This window comes from Oncorhynchus nerka, linkage group LG2 (assembly GCF_034236695.1).
Source record: "Oncorhynchus nerka isolate Pitt River linkage group LG2, Oner_Uvic_2.0, whole genome shotgun sequence".
Classification (NCBI taxonomy): Eukaryota; Metazoa; Chordata; class Actinopteri; order Salmoniformes; family Salmonidae; genus Oncorhynchus; species Oncorhynchus nerka.
The window spans coordinates 22,420,892-22,440,633 of NC_088397.1; the positions used below are offsets into that span (position 1 = coordinate 22,420,892).

The 19,742-nt window shown below is 44.7% G+C and overlaps 1 protein-coding gene across 3 annotated transcripts in view; it reads left to right on the top strand.

Moving 5' to 3' along the window:
• Window positions 1–1,430: 1,430 nt before the first annotated feature.
• The window catches only part of LOC115120284 (guanine nucleotide-binding protein subunit alpha-11-like), a 70,041-nt gene continuing 51,729 nt past the window's right edge, over window positions 1,431–19,742 (top strand). For all 3 annotated transcript variants that reach the window (XM_065024629.1, XM_065024633.1, XM_065024631.1), the window contains exon 1: window positions 1,431–2,549. In XM_065024629.1, coding sequence (XP_064880701.1) covers window positions 2,414–2,549 — 136 coding nt within the window. In that variant the 5' untranslated portion in view covers window positions 1,431–2,413. The remainder of the gene's footprint in view (window positions 2,550–19,742) is intronic.

The following is a 19,742-nucleotide window of genomic DNA, read 5'->3' on the forward strand; positions in this document are numbered from 1 at the left end:
CCCTGCCGCCCCGTCTTATGGAAAGAAGTATGTTCAATACATTAATTTCCAAGACTGTGTCCCTGTACTAAAACAAATCTTTCTTATTCGTTTTTGAAGTTACAAGCCTGAAAACTTGAACATAGACTGCTGACATCCTGTGGAAGCCATAGGAATTGCATCCTGGGAGCTAGGATTCAGTATGCTCTCAAAAAAAAATGTGATTGGCTTTTCTTTGGATTTTCTCCTACCATATCTATTGTATTATATTCTCCTACATTATTTTAAAAATGTCTTCAAATAACTTCAAAGTGTTTTCTTTCCAATGGTACCAATTATATGCATATCCTGGCTTTAGGGCCTGAGCAACAGGCAGTTTACTTTGGGCACATCACATGTCAGGCGGAAATTGAGAAAAAAGGGCCTAGCCCTAAGAAGATTAAAGGATTTAAGTAAGCATTGCACGGTAAGGTTGTATACCTGTTGTATTCAGGACATGTGAGAAATATGATTTGATTTGATATAGCCATATAGCTAGCTACGTTTTTAAGAGAGATCATTTCAATTGGCATCTCTCGCACTGTTTTTAGTTACAGGTAGGCTTATGAGTAGTGTTCCACTTTTACTGGGGATAGCTTTATTTGTGACCTATGTACAAATTAGAATTGTGCAATAGCAGAGCATAAGAGAATTGCCACATCAATGTTACACTGAATGAATTAGTTAAGTTATGAGTTATTGTTATTGAATGTTATATTCCAATGTTATTACTTATATTCCATTCCAATATTATATTCCAATAAATAACAAATTCTGAATGAAAAACTATTGAAAACCTTTTTATCCTGAATGTCATTTTAAAAACTGTTGTGATTTAAAATATTGTATTATTCAATTAATATGTAGCGTAATTGTACATAATGGATTGTATGGAAAAGGAACAACAGAGAAAATGTATGTGCAGGTGAATTAAAAATCTCCTCATAGTACGGATAATAATGGTGACATGCAATGTCGTGCGAATGTTGCTTTTTTGAATCAGCAATTAAGACATTGTTCTGAGGGGGGCTAGTTACCCCCCGAGTACCCTAACGGTCATAAACTCCATCATCTAATGGCGTGCATTTGCAGTGCAAACCCGCAGATCATGAGTGGGTGGAAACTGCGATATTAATCCGCTGATCCCTGTGCCATTGAAAAAACAATACCGGTAATCTCCCTAAATAGATCCATTATGAACTCATAAAGCAATATGGCAAAAATCGGAATTATTTGTCGTTGCTTTCTAGCTGCAATTTATGTATGCCGTTCGTTGAATGCATCGACCTAATTTGAGTGGTTCTCAGAATCCACATCCAGAATTAAAAGACGTCCCGCCCCTTTTCCTGCTCATGTAACGTGCAAACTCACTGTCACTCACTTTGGTTGCCTTAGTACCCTCCTGGCATCCAACTAGAGTGTGCCATGCCTACGGTTTTCAACAGAAACCCAACGATCAGCTAATAAATGGAACTGCTAGTTGCTAGCGAGGCCATCAATACGCATTTTGTTTTCTGTTTATTTAACTAGCGGCTGTGTTTTCATGGGAAATGTATTAGCAAGCTAACGTCAGATAGCGCGATAACTGCGCCAAAAATGATGCGAGATTCAATCGAATGCTGCACTGCTAGCTAGTCAGCCAAATCTGACTGGGGAATGGTCATTGCTCAGTTTGCCAGCATCACATCTCTGACACATCACGAAGCCGTTCAGCTATCGAGACATAACGCTGGAAACTAGCTAGCGTTTAGTTGGATAGAAAAAGGAGGACGAGCATTTGCTGGGAAGTGGTGACTGTGCCATTGCAAGACTGGCCATATGGATGCATTGCCTTTGTGTGCATTTTATTGACAATTGTGGCTTGGCTCTAGCTAGGGGGCGGACGGCGCTGAGAAGGCGGACAGTTGGCTACGTTAGCTAACTAGCTTGTTGGATGTCGCGACAGTGCAGTTAGCCCCGTTCGTTGTGTCAGGCCAAGGACCAGGGGACGCACGAACCCAAGTCAGTGAACAGGGGGTATCGCAATCAAGGCGGGTAATAGGGATAGTTAGCTAGCTAGCTAGTTGTCCAACTAGCTAGCTAACGTGAGAAATCTAAACAAGGCTTGAAGCGCGCATCAACGGAGAGGCCCTCAACACACCCCCTCGCACCGACACTGCCCCCTCTTCGCCGATCCTCCCGTGATTTGCTGAGATCTGTACACGGGTGAAGTCGGACAGTTCTCGGTTGGGGACAACTTGACAGCGAGGCCCCTAGCTCCCCTCCCCCATCCAAGACCCCTCAGTCCACCTCCTCGCCAGACATTAGAAGCGAGGATCGGGATATTAGATACCTAACTAAAGTTAACCCAACCAGCTAGTCCATTCTAACCCGCGGGCTGCCAAAACCAGGAGGGATGACTTTGGAGTCGATGATGGCTTGCTGCCTGAGCGAAGAGGCGAAGGAATCGAAACGAATCAATGCGGAGATAGACAAACAACTCCGGCGAGACAAGCGGGACTCGAGGAGAGAACTGAAATTGCTCCTTCTCGGTAACGCAAACTGTCATCCATATTTTGGTGTTTCTTTGAACCATAGGTAGCTAGTTGCCGTTTTGTGAAATATCAATTTAGTTAACTAGATAGGTTAGCTAGCTAGCTTCAGGCCTCCATTTCCCCCCAAGTGAACTAGCTAGATGTCTAATGTTAGCTAACCAGTCAATATGTATTAGTTAGTTCACGTTAGCTTGCTAGATATGTGTTTGGTTAGCAAACGAGTTTGTTAGCTAGTCAGATGGGTAGGTAGCTAGCTACCTTCTGTTGCTAGCTAAATCACCAAGCCACTTGGCCAACATCTTGGCACTTTAGCTGTTGGTGCTACTAAGTGCTTGCTAACCAACTAGCTACTTAACGTTGGCATCTAGCTATTTTCTGTCATTGCTTGCTTGCTTGCTAACTAACTGTATCTTGCTTACCATCGACTCACCCCTGGTTTAACTAGTCAATTAGTCTATGAACGGTTAGTTAGCTAAGTGCTAGGCTTCAATTTAATTCTTAGAACGGGGGAATGGTCCATAATCAAATCAAGTGGTTATGCTAACTATGTATTATTAGATGAGTAACGTTAGTGTCGCCATATTGTTATATCTGCTGACTAGTACTGAATCCAAGTTCTACTACCACTAATACTATTACTTCAAGGACTGGAGAGGTCCATTTCAGAATGAATCTGATGGTGAAAAGAATTTAAGCATATATGGTCATGTTAATGGTACTGTATTGCAGAAAACAGGTCCCTCCCTGCTGTTTTTATGTTAACCCCAGCCCCAATAAATGATCCATTGGAAGGTGATGGATTGTAACAGTTGCACTGCTAAATAAAGAATACAGGTGAGCTGAAAAGGATGTCTTGCACATCCTATAGCTTGGCCTAGGCTCTATTTATTTTACCTTTATTTAACTAGGCAAGTCAGTTAAGAACACCATTTTTATTTTCAACAACAGCCTAGGAACAGTGCAGGTTAACTGCCTGTTCAGGGGCAGAATGACAGATTTGTACCTTGTCAGCTCGGGGATATGAACTTGCAACCTTTCGGTTACTAGTCCAACGCTCTAACCACTAGGCTACCCTGCCTAGGAAAGAGTTCTGGTGTGCTCTCTGAATTAAATGTATATATGAAACATTGGGTGCAGCTTCTCAACATCAGTCAGAAGCATAAGCATGTAGATACTTGTGTGTGTGTGTATATGTGTGTCTGCTTTTACAGACCACCACGAAGGAGACGCTCCTGGCAGTAGAAGTTGTCCTAAGACACTGGTCTCTAGGATCAGTTTGGCATTCCTAAATTGTAACCTTAGCCACAGGAGAAAAATAACTGGCCTTAGATTGCCAGTGTCTACCAGTCTTTTAGACATAAAAAATAGCATTGTGTTTCTATTGGACAAGTTCATTTTGGGTAGTAGACTAGCTCTGTTTCAGAAACGTTTGCTCCCGTTTCACACTTACAAAACATATCCCAGGTTGTCTGACACGTGTGATTGCCCCTCTCTCCAGTCGTTTCCCTGTGGACCCTGGCTCAGTTCTGAGAAGTAGGCCAAACCACACAGAGACACACTATTCTATTGTAGGCTATTTAGTCATTTTTACAAATTTTATCACACTCTATCCTACTGTATTGTATTCTTGACTTGAACCTGTGGGGAGCATATTAGACCGAGGTCACGAAGAAAAAAATTATATCTTTCACACAGAACAAAAAATATTAACACAACATGTAAAGTGTTGGTCCCATGTTTCATGAGCTGAAATAAAAGATCCCCGAAATGTTTCATACGCACAAAAAGCTTATTTCTCTCATTCTGTGCACAAATTTGATTGTATCTCTGTTAGTGACTATTTCTACCTTTTGCCAAGATAATCCATCCACCTGATAGGTGTGGCATATCAAGAAGCAAATTAAACAGCAGGATCATTACACAGGTGCACCTTGTGCTGGGGGCAATAAAAGGCCACTAAGATGTGCAGTTTTCTCACACAATGCCACAGATGTCTCAAGTTTTGAGGGAGTGTGAAGTTGGCATGCTGACTGAAGGAATGTCCACCAGAGCTATTGCTAGAGAATTTAATGTTAATTTCTATACCATAAGCCGCCTTCAATGTCGTTTTGGAGAATTTGGCATTACATCCAACCGGCCTCACAACTACAGACCATGTGTAACCATGCCAGCCGAGGACCTCCTCATCTGGCTTCTTCAGCCACCTGGACAGCTGATGAAACTGGGTTTGCACAACCAAAGAATTTCTGCACAGACTGTCAAAAACCATCTCAGGGAAGCTCATCTGGGTTCTCGACATCCTCACCAGGGTCTTGACCTAACTGCGGTTCGGCATCGTAACTTACTTCAGTGGGCAAATGCTTACCTTTGATGCCCACTGATATGCTGGAGAAGTGTGCTCTTCATGGATGAATCCTGGTTTCAACTGTACCGGGCAGATGGCAGACAGTGGTATATGGTGTAGTGGGGAGAGCGGTTTTCTGATGTCAACGTTGTGATCAGAGTGCTCCATGGTAGCAGTGGGGTTATGGAATAGGCAGGCATAAGCTGTGGACAACGAACACAATTGCATTTAAGCGATGGCAATTTGATTGCACAGAGATACCATGACGAGATCCTGAGACCCATTCATCCGCCGCCATCACTTCATGTTTCAGCATGATAATGCACGTCCCCATGTTGCAAGGATCTATGCACAATTCCTGGAAGCTGAAAATGTCCCAGTTCTTCCATGGCCTGCGTACTCACCAGACATGTCACCCATTGAGCATGTTTGGTATGCTCTGGATCGGCGTGTACGACAGCGTGTTCCAGTTCCTGCCAATGTCCAACAATTTCACATAGCCATTGAAGAGGCCACAATCAACAGCCTGATCAACTCTGTGTGAAGGAGATGTCACGCTGCATGAGGCAAATGGTGCTGAAACCAGATACTGACTGGTTTTCTGACCCCCCCCCCCCCTACTTTAAAAAAAAAAGTATCTGTGACCAACATATGCATATCTGTATTCACAGTCATGTGAATTCCATAGATTAGGGCCTCATTAATTGAATTCCATTGATTTGATTTCCTTTGAACAGTAACTCAGTAAAATCTTTGAAATTCTTGCAATGTTGCATTTTATATATTTCTTTACACACACACACACTATCTGTATGCAGTAGGCTCAGTTGGATTACTGTTCCCCACTTCCATTTCTCAATTCTACTGCTTCAGAGTGGAGCACAGAGATGATGGATGTGTGGGTTGGGACTGTTCACTTCATCATCAATATATCTCTGTTTATACCTACTGACTATTCCTACTCTTGTGTTGCAATGCTGTGTGAGTCTAGCACCAGGGCTGGAACTAAAACCAGGACTAGTTCTGCAGGATCAGCTAGCCCTGATCAGTGGAGAAGTCTACTTCCTGTATCAGATTTTAGTCAGTCAGTGGGACTTCTGTGAGAGGCAGTGTGTGCCTGTGCCTCTGTGTGACCAGTCGTGCAGTAAACAGACTATTCTAAGTGAGTTTAGGCTGTGTATTTGTGTCTGAGCAGGGATAAGGAGGTGTAAAGAAGGATTAGTCCAGGTCTATAATAGGCTTTGTTAAACATGGATAAAGCTTAGACTGATATGTCACTGACTCCTATTAGTCACACCAGGGCTATGCGTGGTTTTCCGGGTCAATTACCTTGTTTTTAAATGTTCCATAGTTCTACACTCTCCTGTTCAATGCATGATGTTACAAGTACCACAGAGCTGTTGCATTTATCAGGAGTTGATTGTACATGCAAATACTGTGGTTTCCTATGGCTCGGTTGGTTGAAGTGCTTGTATGACCAAAGTTGAATTTTGATCCCCGAAGATGGGACAGGCCATGGAGACCTCACTCACTCTACCTCCCCCCATCTCCCCTGTAACATGTGCTGCTGAGGGCCATATCAGGCCATGGGACCAGCCATGCTCCACAGCTCTGGTGGCGTTTTCCTCTACTTGGTCAAAACACAGAGAGGGCTCTAGGCTGGCTGGGCTGGGGGCTGCTGTAGCTTCACTAGGGACTGGCTGGCTGGGCTGGGGGCTGCTGTAGCTTGACTAGGGACTGGCTGACTGGGCTGGGGGCTGCTGTAGCTTGACTAGGGACTGGCTGGCTGGGCTGGGGGCTGCTGTAGCTTGACTAGGGACTGGCTGGCTGGGCTGGGGGCTGCTGTAGCTTGACAAGGGACTGGCTGGCTGAGCTGGGGGCTGCTGTAGCTTGACTAGGGACTGGCTGGCTGGGCTGGGGGCTGCTGTAGCTTGACTAGGGACTGGCTGGCTGGGCTGGGGGCTGCTGTAGCTTGACTAGGGACTGGCTGGCTGGGCTGGGGGCTGCTGTAGCTTGACTAGGGACTGGCTGGCTGGGCTGGGGGCTGCTGTAGCTTGACTAGGGACTGGCTGGCTGGGCTGGGGGCTGCTGTAGCTTGACTAGGGGCTGGCTGGCTGGGCTGGGGGCTGCTGTAGCTTGACTAGGGACTGGCTGGCTGGGCTGGGGGCTGCTGTAGCTTGACTAGGGACTGGCTGGCTGGGCTGGGGGCTGCTGTAGCTTGACTAGGGACTGGCTGGCTGGGCTGGGGGCTGCTGTAGCTTGACTAGGGACTGGCTGACTGGGCTGGGGGCTGCTGTAGCTTGAATAGGGACTGGCTGGCTGGGCTGGGGGCTGCTGTAGCTTAACTTGGCTGTCTGGCTTGGGCTGCTATTGCCGGGCTTGGGGTTGTGCTGGCTGGCTGGGATGGGGGCTGCTGTAGCTTGACTAGGGACTAGCTGGCTGGGTTGGGGGCTGCTGTAGCTTGACTTGGGCCTGGCTGGCTGGGCTGGGGGCAGCTGTTGCCTGAATTGGGGCTGTGTTGGCTGGGCTGGGGACTGCTGCAGCATGACTTGGAGCTGTGTATCTGTGACCTGGGTGACCTGGGCTGTTGGCTAAGTGAACTGCTGCCTACTCAGTCACTTTCTTGCCCTGCTGCTTCGCTCCAAATGGGAGGGGTTTTCATGTCGGGCTAGCAGGGCTCAGACTCTCCGAATGGAGGAGAAACTAGCTCAGATGAAGTTCGTTTTGGGTGGTCACTCACTAGCCAGGGGCAGGTTGATGGGTTTAGTTTTAAACCCTGGTGACGGTCAGAGCAGAAATAGCCTGCAGGAGAGAAGACTCAGGTGTTCTCTCATTATTTTGGTCATATAAGGGAATGTTGTCATGCTTCTTGAGCTAGATTTGACAGCCTTGTGTGTGTGTGTGTTAAATCCCTCCATGCCAAGGGTCAGGTTTAGGGATAATTATCTGACTTGCATTACATAAATACTATTCTAAAAAAATGGCATTCTATATTCCATTTTTTTTAACCTCCTAGGCCATCAACATGGTGTTCAGGTTCACCAAACTTTTTCTATGATTCTGACCCACTGTGACTGACTGACTGGCTGGTTCACAGTCCGACACACACACACCCACACCCACACACACAGAAGCCAGCCTATAAATACTTTCCCAGGTGCTCGCCTTGTTAATGAAGAGCATTTTAATCGAGTGTGTGTCCCACAGCCGCCAATCCTCATGGAACACCACGCACACACAGCCCAAACGGGGTCAGGCGTTCCTCTCTGGAGATGTAGGGGGGTTATGAGGCAGAGTTCCAGACTAACTTTTATTCTGGTGGCGCTGGTGCTCCCAACGTTTTCAGTTGATGGCACCAGCACCTGGGTTTTCACCACTGCTCAGCGATAATGACCTGACCTGTGTCTCGTATTGTGCCTGCATTCCATACAGAACCTAATAATGACTAGCTGTCTTTTATATTCACATGCCCTTGCAGAGCTTGACATTCAGGTGGGCCAGTGCCAACTGGAAGCTACTGGCCCAAATTAAAATAATACTGACCAGGGAAAGCGGATGATGCACACATCATTTAAATGTTATCTTTCGCTTGCGGGCTGAGCAAGTAGCCTATAGTCTATAATGACCTTTTAACTTGACATTATCATTTATATTGATTTTTTGGAGGGAAAAAAATTGTGCAAAGATTTTATTTGATCTCAAAAGGGTGTTAAAGATTTAAAGTCACTTTGTAGGGTTCTATAAAATCAGTTTTTATATTTTGGTAAATTCAGTTTTATTTTTCCAGGCTTCTGAGTTATCCTAGATTTTTTTTCAGGTTTTCACTCTCAAAATTACCTTTTTATAGAAAAGAACATTCCATTTCTGTATTTAAGTCCACGACAATGCTTAAACCACATCAGGAGAACAAAAGCAACGTTGGAGGGTGTAGTTGCCCTTTAATTTGTGTAAACTAGCAAGAGACCATTGGTTGGCTAGTTGTGTTTTTACTGTAGGCTACATCTGATGGCAGTTTGCTAAACAAATGTCCTGCGATTGATACAAATCATCATGAAATCATTCTGCCAGGTAGGCCTACTTTGCAGTCATTTAATTGGGAAGGTTCTTTGGGGAATGCCTTTAGAGATGTTCATTCAGCCTCCCAAGTGGCACTGCAGCGCAGTGTTGCGAAGTCACTACAGCCTGGGGTTCAATCCCAAACGGCCGTGACTGGGAGTTCCATAGGGCGGTGCATAATTTCCCAGCACCGTCCGGGTTAGTGGAGGGTTTGGGCGGGGGGGGGGGGGCTTTACTTGGCTCATCGAGCTCTAGCGACTCCTTTTGGTGGGCCGGGCGCCTGCAGGCTGACTTCGGTTGTCAGTTGAACGGTGTTTCCTCCGACACATTGCTGCTGGCTTCAGGGTTAAGCGAACAGGTGTTAAGAAGCGCAGTTTGGTGTGTCTTGTTTTGGAAGAGGCATGACTCGACCTTCGCCTCTCACTCTCGAGCCGGTTGGGGAGTTTCAGCAATGAGACAAAATCATAATCACAAAAATTGGGGATAAAAAGGGGGTAAAAATTACAACAAAGTTAATTCAAAAAGTGCATGATGACTGAATTGCGCATCGCAAAGATTCAACCAAGACTTCGGACCAACATTTTTGGATACCTGGTTTACTTACCCATTGCTGTTTTGAAAAGCTAATTGTGAACCAAAGACTAACGTGACCAGCTATATTTTCTTTTTTCACTTGCATCCTAGCGACCAATAAAAAAATTCTGTCTTACTGCCAAGTCAAATGGTTGCAAATGCAAGTGTTTGTTTTTTTTGTTGCCGTTTTGAGCCTTGTGAGGGTAGAGGTGAAAGTGGTCACATTTACAACCCCCTTGTCAGTCCCAAGAGGCCAAGGTTCCGTTCTAGAAGCACGGTTTTGACTGCTCCTACAGTTTTGCTTCGGTACTGCAGATTAACTGACACCCAGCCCAGAAAGATAATTGCCACATAGAGAAATCAGATTAGAAAATTCCTAATAAGCAGCTCCAATTTCCCGGCGGCATCGACGGCCATGGCCTTATTGCCCCCGGAAAAAAAATTATGCCTTGCACCCAAAGTGGCCATCGTGCACTTGCGCCTAATACAATAATTATTCTTCCCTTCTCCCAGCTGCCAATCACCATGCTCCGAAGCACCTCTCGCTCACATGTCTTTCTCAGACAATTACATTCTTATTAACCAATGCCTGTCACGTGATTGGGTCCTTCTCACTGGCATCGCAGCTCCAAAGGGAGGCAACAAGTGAAGACAGACTCATCAGGGATGCAACCACGGGCCATTCTTATCCGAATTCCGATGTGCATATAACCTGTTATCAGCAGTCTGCTTTACCACAATGCAAATGTCTACCTCTGGATTTGCATACACACACACACACATAAATCACTAGTTAGGGCCCTATAAAAACGGAATCCAGACATAAAAGCGGAATAAAAAAACTAACCAATTTTAGTTAAATGATTCCGAGGCGCATCAACAAGATGAGTATGCCTAATGAACAGCACTAGCCTATGTCAATCTACTATGCTCCATAGTACAAAAGGTGAGACATTCTATTGTGCATTAAATAAATGTCACAAACACTCTGGGACAGTTGTGGGATGCGACGGAACCACTTTACATACGTTTTTTAATATTTTTTTTAAAGCAATGAGGCTGATGCAATAGATCAGAAAGTTAAGCTGAAAATGTTGATAAACTATTAGGCTATTTCTTCACATTTATAAAGCACAGCTATGCGCACACGGCAGTAGGCTATAAGTATGAAAGTTCCAAAATGCATTTATCAGCAAAAGTGCACCACACATGCGATATGACAGAGATACAAATACCCTTCAGAAATGTATACCTCCATTACACCTAAATTGTCATTGTTCAAAATGGTACGCATCATCAATGTGTGCAACAAAAGTTCAACATTCACCTTCTGCTACCATTTCTGTCAGGCAGTTAACGCATACAGTTTGATGCCTACGTTGGATAAATCCAACCTATGAACCAAACAGAACGCACTGCAACTGCCTCTGCAACGTAATGCTGCAAGGCAAACGCAGCGTTCCATTGGAAATGAATGTACTGCTGGTGTACCAGAATGCACTGCAACTGCCTCTGCAACGTAATGCTGCAAGGCAAACGCAGCGTTCCATTGGAAATGAATGTACTGCTGGTGTACCAGAATGCACTGCAACTGCCTCTGCAACGTAATGCTGCAAGGCAAACGCAGCGTTCCATTGGAAATGAATGTACTGCTGGTGTACCAGAATGCAATGATGCTGTCGGTGTGATTGGGGAGTTAGAAAGAGGGAAGACATAAAGATGCACGGGTTGTTAATGACTGGAATTGTGTCTTTGGCTGCTGGACAACAACCGTTGAGAACACGAGACACTGGTTTCAATGGCATATGAGGAAGTGTTTATAAAAGAATCCCCTTAGCATTCCCATGGTCAGAACATGGTAAGACATGCCTCATAAAATGATCAACTTCCAGGTTTGAACCTATTGTGTTTATGGTTAAGTGGTTTCAAAATGTTGACTGCCTCCATTCAGATTGCAAGGTGGGTGATGCTGAAGTGCACAGCAGACACTGGCCTTTCTTTCCTATCGGAACGAACGAGTATGTGGACAGAATCAAGCCTTTAGATCGTAGTAATGATCCTACTTTATACATATCAAACATGACTGGCGTTTAGCCTATATCTATGTAATTAAAAGTCTCATTTAAAGTTTGGCTACATTTTCAGGCGCCTCCCTCATGTCAGCATCGGCCTGGACATGATATGCTCTTGCCAATACGCGTAGGCTATCACCTGCACTTCGACATGTAGGCTAATTATTTCTGTATTACATACATTATGTTACGAAAAACATGTGTTTCAAGTTTTCAAATTGATTTAAATGGACTATTTTGGTTAATGGCCTTGGTGCCCTGGCAGATGGCCTTGGTGCCCTGGCACATTGGGCTCCTCTTGAAGGCCAAATGGCCTTGCCCCTAAGAAATTCCAGGCCTGCTAATAAGACCCTTTAGTCAAATAATTAGTCAAATAATTGTAGCAGACGCCGAAAATTAAAACTAAATAAACCTAACTTAATTTGTCACTCACAGCCAAATATATTAACATTTTTAAATTCATCCAATGTCTGCCATATTATTGGATAAGGTGATGATGTTGTTGTGGCTGCCCCTGCTGCTCCCTGTGTGCACTGAGTGGTAGTGCACATGTGATGCTGGTCTGTATAAACCGGGTGCAACCCTGATATAGACGGTCCATGAATTGGCGAACGTGATTAGATTACCTTGAAAACAACAGAGTGGTCATCTTGGACGCAGTATCCAGTTCTTATACCCCAGTGGTCAGACCCCCCAGACCCCCCTTTCTGTATCCCTATTTCTCTGCAACCCCCCCCATTCACTCTTTTTTTCTGTCTCTTTATACCCCCTCCCTTCCCGCTGGGGATGTCAGAATGGAACTGATACACTGGTACATATGTTTGTTCCTCCTTCTTACCCTAAGCTTGGGGATAAGGGGTGTGTGTGTGTGTTTTTTTTTTAGGTAGGCCAACTAAGGGAAGTGGGGCTTCACAGCGTAGGTAACATTGACTGGCCTGGGGCTGACCACAGGATCTCTATAACCACAGTTAGTAGGCAGCTGGTGTGTGTTGTATTCCTTAGGGCTGCCTTGGCTGTGTGTTTGTCTCCTAAATGCTGCCAGAGAGATACGGATACGTTGAGTCGCCCAGCAGGCTCCTGTCTCTTTGCTCCAGATGTCTCCGTGTTAACTATGATTAGCTGAATAGTCCTTTATTTCTTCTCCTTTCTAAAGTAGGACACACACATCTACGTTTCCACAACAGGTTCAGGGTACAACAAAACCATCATGGGGAAAAACAAACTGGAAAATACCCAGACGCTAAGTAGTAGTTGTGTTTTCTGTTCGGTGCGAGGCATTGCAGACGAAGCTTGGGCAGCATCGACACAGTCTATGATCACGTTCCCATCCCACAGTGGGGAAGTCCAGAAATGAACTACACAGATAATCAACCACAGCTCACCACTGGTTAACCTCACCTAACCTGTTATCAGCAGTCTGCTTTACCACAATGCAAATGTCTACCTCTGGATTTGCATACACACTTATGTATATATACACACACACACACACACAAATCACTAGGTAGGGCCCTATAAAAACGGAATCCAGACATAGAAACAGAATTTTAAAAATGATTGAACTTATTAGAAAAGTATTTAAATTGCACTGAACTGTCAGCAGAGGAAATCCATTCTGAGATATTACAGGTTGTGTCTGCATGTGCCGACTTTGGTCTGGTTTGTTGGGGTTCAGTGTTTTTTTATTTGTTTCTAAATCGGAAATCTACTATGTACAGTACCAGTCAAAGGTTTGGACACACCTACTCATTCAAGGGTTTTTCTTTATTTTTACTATTTTCTACGTTGTAGAATAATAATGAAGACATCAAAACTATGAAATAACACATATGGAATCATGTATTAACCAAAAGTTTTAAACAAATCAAAATATATTTTAGATTCTAGAAAGTAGCCACCCTAAGCCTTGATTACAGCTTTGCACACACATGGCATTCTCTCAACCAACTTCACCTGGAATGCTTTTCCAACAGTCTTGAAGGAGTTCCCACACATGCTGAGCTCTTGTTGGCTGCTTTTCCTTCACTCTGTGGTCCAACTCATCCCAAACCATCTCAACTGGGTTGAGGTCACATGGTTGTGGATACCAGGTCATCTGATGCAGCACTCCATCACTCTCCTTCTTGGTCAAATAGTTCTTACACAGCCTATTGTTGTGTTGAGCCATTGTCCTGTCGAAAAACAAATGATAGTCCCACTAATCGCAAACCAGAAGGGATGGCGTATCGCTGCAGAATGCTGTGTGCCTTGATTTTTTAAATAAAACACAGTGTCACCAGCAAAGCACCCCCACACCACCACCTCAATGCTTCACTGTGGGAACCTCACATGCGGAGATCATCCGTTCACCTACTCTGCGTCTCACAAAGACACGGCGGATGGAACCAAAAATCTCCCATTTGTACTGATCAGACCAAAGGACAGATTTCCACCGGTCTAATGTCCATTGCTCTTGTTTCTTGGCCCAAGCAAGTCTCTTCTTATTGGTGTCCTTTAGTAGTGGTTTATTTGCAGTAATTTGACCATGAAGGCCTGATTCACCCAGTCTCTTCTGAACAGTTGAGGTTGAGATGTGTCTGTTACTTGAACTCTGTGAAGCATTTATTTGGGATGCAATCTGAGGTGCAGCTAACTCTAATGAACTTATCCTCTGCAGCAGAGTTAACTCTGGGTCTTCCTTTCCCGTGGTGGTCCTCATGAGAGCCAGTTTCATCATAGCACTTGATGGGTTTTTGCGACTGCACCCTACCAGCACCCTATCTTGTCACAACACAACTAATTGTCTCAAACGCATTAAGAAGGAAAGAAATTCCACAAATGAACTTTTAACAAGACACCCGTTGAAATGCATTCCAGATGATTACCTTGTGAAATTGGTTGAGAGAATGGCAAGAGTATGCAAAGCTGTCATCAAGGCAAATGGTGGCTACTTTGAAGAATCTCAAATATAAAATATATTTTGATTTGAACAACTTTTGGTTATTACATGATTCCTTATGTGTTATATCATAGTTTTGATTTCTTCACAATTATTCTACAACGTAGAAAATAATTAAAATAAAGAAAAACTCTTGAATGCGTAGGTGTATCCAAACTTTTGACTTGTGTGTACACACATACACACTACTCAAGTTCAACACAACCTCCAGATTTTTTTTTGCTGACCACGTTCTTTCTGTTTCCCTGAAGAATTGTATGTTAAACAAACACATTCAACATTTGTGTGCATTTACCACATTTTTCCAATGTAGTATTTAGTGTCCGCTAAAAATCAGTGCTGTGTGTGTGTTTCTGTTTGCTGAGGTATTTGCGCAAGGTTCCTCTATTACTCTGCTCTCTTGCCACCATCATATCTGATACCACATACACCCCTCTTTTTACCAGACGTGTGTGTGTGTGTGTGGGCTGTGTTTCTCACCCTGCGCTGTAGCCTCGTGGGCGTTTTTCTAAGCGCTGCTGTCTTTCTCGCGCTGCTGCCTGGAAAGACCCAAGTAGTGTCAGCTAGTAAAAGGTGTGTGAGTGTATATGTAAGCGTTGCTCTAGTTCGCTCTCGCTCTCTCTCTGTCTCTCTCTGTCTCTCTCTGTCTCTCTCTCGCGCTCTCTCTCTCTCTGCCGACTGGGAAGGAAAGCGTTATCAAACCCAGTAGTGTGGTCTATTAAAAGGTGACCTCTGTTTTTCTAGGTTGCCACCAAAAAAGAATGGACAGATTCTAGTTCTGAATATCCCAAATGCTTGACAGGGAGGTGGATGAGAGAGTGAGGGATGGGAGAGGCGAAGGGAAGAGAGGAAGGGGGAGGTGGATGAGAGAGTGAGGGATGGGAGAGGCAAAGGGAAGAGAGGAAGGGGGAGGTGGATGAGAGAGTGAGGGATGGGAGAGGTGAAGGGAAGAGAGGAAGGGGGAGGTGGATGAGAGAGTGAGGGACGGGAGAGGCGAAGGGAAGAGAGGAAGGGGGAGGTGGATGAGAGAGTGAGGGATGGGAGAGGCGAAGGGAAGAGAGGAAGGGGGAGGTGGATGAGAGAGTGAGGGATGGGAGAGGCGAAGGGAAGAGAGGAAGGGGAGGTGGATGAGAGAGTGAGGGATGGAAGAGAGGAAGGGGGAGGTGGATGAGAGAGTGAGGGATGGGAGAGGCGAAGGAAAGAGAGGAAGGGGAGGTGGATGTGAGAGTGAGGGATGGGAGAGGCGAAGGGAAGAGAGGAAGGGGAGGTGGATGAGAGAGTGAGGGATGGGAGAGGCGAAGGGGGAGGTGGATGAGAGAGTGAGGGATGGGAGAGGCGAAGGGAAGAGAGGAAGGGGAGGAGGGAGACAGGCTGGTAGTGTGCTCTAGAGGAGAGATGGAGTAAGGGTGAGGCTGGGTGAAGAGAAGGGGGTGGGCTGGGGGAGAGGAGGGAGACAGAGGCTGGTAGTGTGCTCTAGAGGAGAGATGGAGTAAGGGTGAGGCTGGGTGAAGAGAAGGGAAGGTGGGGGTGGGCTGGTGGAGAGGAGGGTGACAGAGGCTGGTAGTGTGCTCTAGAGGAGAGGAAGCGAGATGGAGGGAGAGATCTTATGACAGGGTCACGAGAAATAAATCAGACCTCAGACTGATCTTTCACTGAGGACACGGGCCGTGTTCCAGTACTGTAACACAGCCTCTTCTCTCCTTGGGCAATGTCCCAATACTGTTACATCCTCTTCTCTCTTTGGGCTGCATCCCAATACTGTGAAGAGGAAATACAAAACTGACCTTACATCAGCAGCGTCTTTTATATATTATACGGGACCAGTCATAAATTTGGACACACCTATTCATTCCAGGGGTTTTCTTTATTTTTTACTATTTTCTACATTGTAGAATAATAGTGAAGACATCAAAACTCTGAAATAACACATATGAAATCATATTAACCAAAAAATCTATTGTTCAAAGTAGCCACCCTTTGCCTTGACAGCTTTGCACACTCTTGGCATTCTCTCAACCTGCTTCATGAGGTAATCACCTGGAATGCAATTAGCAAGTGTGCCTTGTTAAAAGTTTGTTTGTGGAATTTCTTTCCTTAATGCATTTGAGCCAATCAGTTGCGTTGTGACAAGGGAGGGGTGGTATACAGAAGATATCCCTATTTGGTAAAAGACCAAGTTCCATATTATGGCAAGAACAGCTCTAAAAAAGCAAAGAGAAACGACAGTCCATCATTACTTTAAGACATGTTCAATCAGGAACATTTCAAGAACTTCGAAAGTTTCTTTAAGTGCAGTCACAAAAACCATCAAGCTCTATGATGAAACTGGCTCTCATGAGGACCTTCACAGGAAAGGAAAACCCAAATTTACCTCTGCAGGAGTGGCTAAGTTCATTAACTGCACCTCAGATTGCAGCCCAAATAAATGCTTCACAGAGTTCAAGTAACAGACACATCTCAACATCAACTGTTCAGAGGAGACTGCATGAATCAGTCCTTCATGGTCAAATTGCTGCAAAGAAACCACTACTAAAGGACACCAATAAGTAGAAGAGACTTGAATGGGCTAAGAAACACGAGCAATGGACATAACACCAGTGGAAATCTGTCCTTTGGTCTGATGAGTCCAAACTGTCTTTGTGAGACGCAGAGTAGGTGAACGGATGATCTCCGCATGTGTTGTTCCCACCATGAAGGAGGAGGTGTGATGGTGTGGGGGTGCTCTGCTGTTGACACGGTCTGTGACTTGTTTACAATTCAAGGCACACTTAACCAGCATGGCAACCACAGCATTCTGCAGCGATCTGCCATCCCATCTGGTTTGCGTTTAGTGGGACTATCATTTGTTTTTCAACAGGACAATGACCCAAAACACACCTCCAGGCTGTATAAGGGCTATTTGAACAAGAAGGAGAGTGATGAGTGCTGCATCAGATGACCTGGCCTCCACAACCACCCGACCTCAACCCAGTTGAGATGGTTTGAGATGAGTAGGGCTGCAGAGTGAAGGAAAAGCAGCCAACAAGCTGAGCAGCTTATGTGGGAAATCCTTCAAGACTGTTGGAAAAGGAAAGAAATTCCACCGGTTAACTTTTAACAAGGCACACCTGTTAGATGAAATGCATTCCAGGTGACTACCTCATGAAGCTGGTTGAGAGAATGCCAAGAGTTTGCAAAGCTGACATCATGGCAAAGGGTGGCTACTTTGAACAATCTAAATTATATTTTGATTTTAACACTTTTTTTTGGTGACTACATGATTCCATGTGTTATTTCATAGTTTTGATGTCTTCACTATTATTCTACAATGTAGAAAATATTAAAAATAAAGAAAACCCTTAAATGAGTAGGCGTGTCCAAACGTTTGACTGGTAATGTATATATTTTTTTATTGAACCTTTATTTAAGTAGGCAAGTCATTTAAGAACAAATTCTTATTCCCAATGATGGCCTACCAAAAAGGCCTCCTACGGGGGCGAGGGCTGGGATTAAAAACATAATACAAAGCACACATCACGACAAGAGACACCACGACGCTACATGAAGAGAGACAAAAGACAACACCATAGCGTGGCAGCAACAGACAACACCGCATGGTAGCGACACCACATGACAACAACATGGTAGCATCACAACATGGCAGCAGCACAACAGTTGTCTAGGAACAACTTCATCCTCCTCCTCAGTGTTGTATCAGACTGAAGAGAGGAGCAGGGCCCTTCTACATGGCAGCAGAGAGAGATGGAGAGAGAGAGAGAGCCTGAGGCACAGTTATATTTACTATCCGCTAGGAAAGAAAGAGGAACAACTGCAGGGGGAGAGAAGAGGGGTTTCCATGGCAACCGAGATATGGCTGCTCTTCACAAACCTTGAATGTAGGTGTTGGTGTTTCTTTCTCCAGCTCTTTCAGTTTGCAGATATAGCAGATCTCTGTTTAGGGATTGACATGGCAGTAGCCTGGTGGTAGCCTGCCTCAGGGTATATGTGTTACCAGCAGCCCCCTTGGCTAGTGAGGGTTTAGCCAGCTAGCTGAAGTAAATCTAGCTAAAACGGTTACTTTGCCAAATGTGTGTGTTGTGAATTTTCATAAAACCACTGCATCAGAAAGTGAATTTCTGATTTGGACAAGTTCGGATGGTACCTCGCCGTTTCTTTCTGTCTCATGCGTGCTAGACACGACCCCGGTGAGGACAGCTGGTGACAGAAATCAATTCATTACCAGGGAGAACAGAGAAGCAGCGGTATTATGGACCTGTAGGCTTGGAGGGGAACACCACTCCTTTAAAAGACAAGCGGCTCAAGTTGTTTAATCTCACTCAATGATATGGCTGTTATTGTCTTCCATACCCCCCTCCCCCCTCATCTCACTCACTCACAGATGGATGTAGTATTGGGACAAAGAACCTTTGACATATCTGAGAGCATAAACAGTTTAGCGTAATCAATTAGGCCTGTTCCCAGTACTGTTTTGTAGTGCATGGTGTCTGGCTGGGCCCTGGAGAGGCTTGTGTTTGCTAAAGGAGATGAGGGTCTGGCTGGGCCCTGGAGAGGCTTGTGTTTGCTAAAGGAGATGAGGGTCTGGCTGGGTCCTGAGTTTCTACTGGAAAGACGGGGGTCTACTTCTGGCAGTCAGGTCATGTGACAGTTTTGTTTGAACCAATCCCCTGCCTCTCCTGGATTATATACGGAACAAAAATAGAAACGCAACATGCAAAAATGTCATTGATTTTTACTGAGTTACAGTTTCAGGAATTCAGTCAATTAAAATAAATAAATGAGGCCCTAATCTATGGATTTCACGACTTGGAATACAGATGTGCATCTGTTGGTCACAGATACCTTAAAAAAAAAAAAATGGGACTCACAGTGGTCCACAGGATCTCGTCACTGTATTTTTTGTGCATTCAAATTGCCATCAATTTGAAATGCATTCTCTAAAACGATGTTTGTAGAGAAATCGACATTCAATTCTGGCAACAGCTCTGGTGGATATTCCTGTAGTCAGCATGCCAATTGCACGCTCCTCAACCTGAGAAATCTGTGGCATTGTGTTGTGACAAAACTTCACGTTATAGATTGGTCTTTTTTTAATTGTCCCCAGCACAAGGTGCACCTGTATAATGTTTAATCAGCTTCTTGATATGCCGCACCTGTCAGGTGGATGGATTATTTTGGCAAAGGAAAAAAACTCACTAACAGGGATGGAA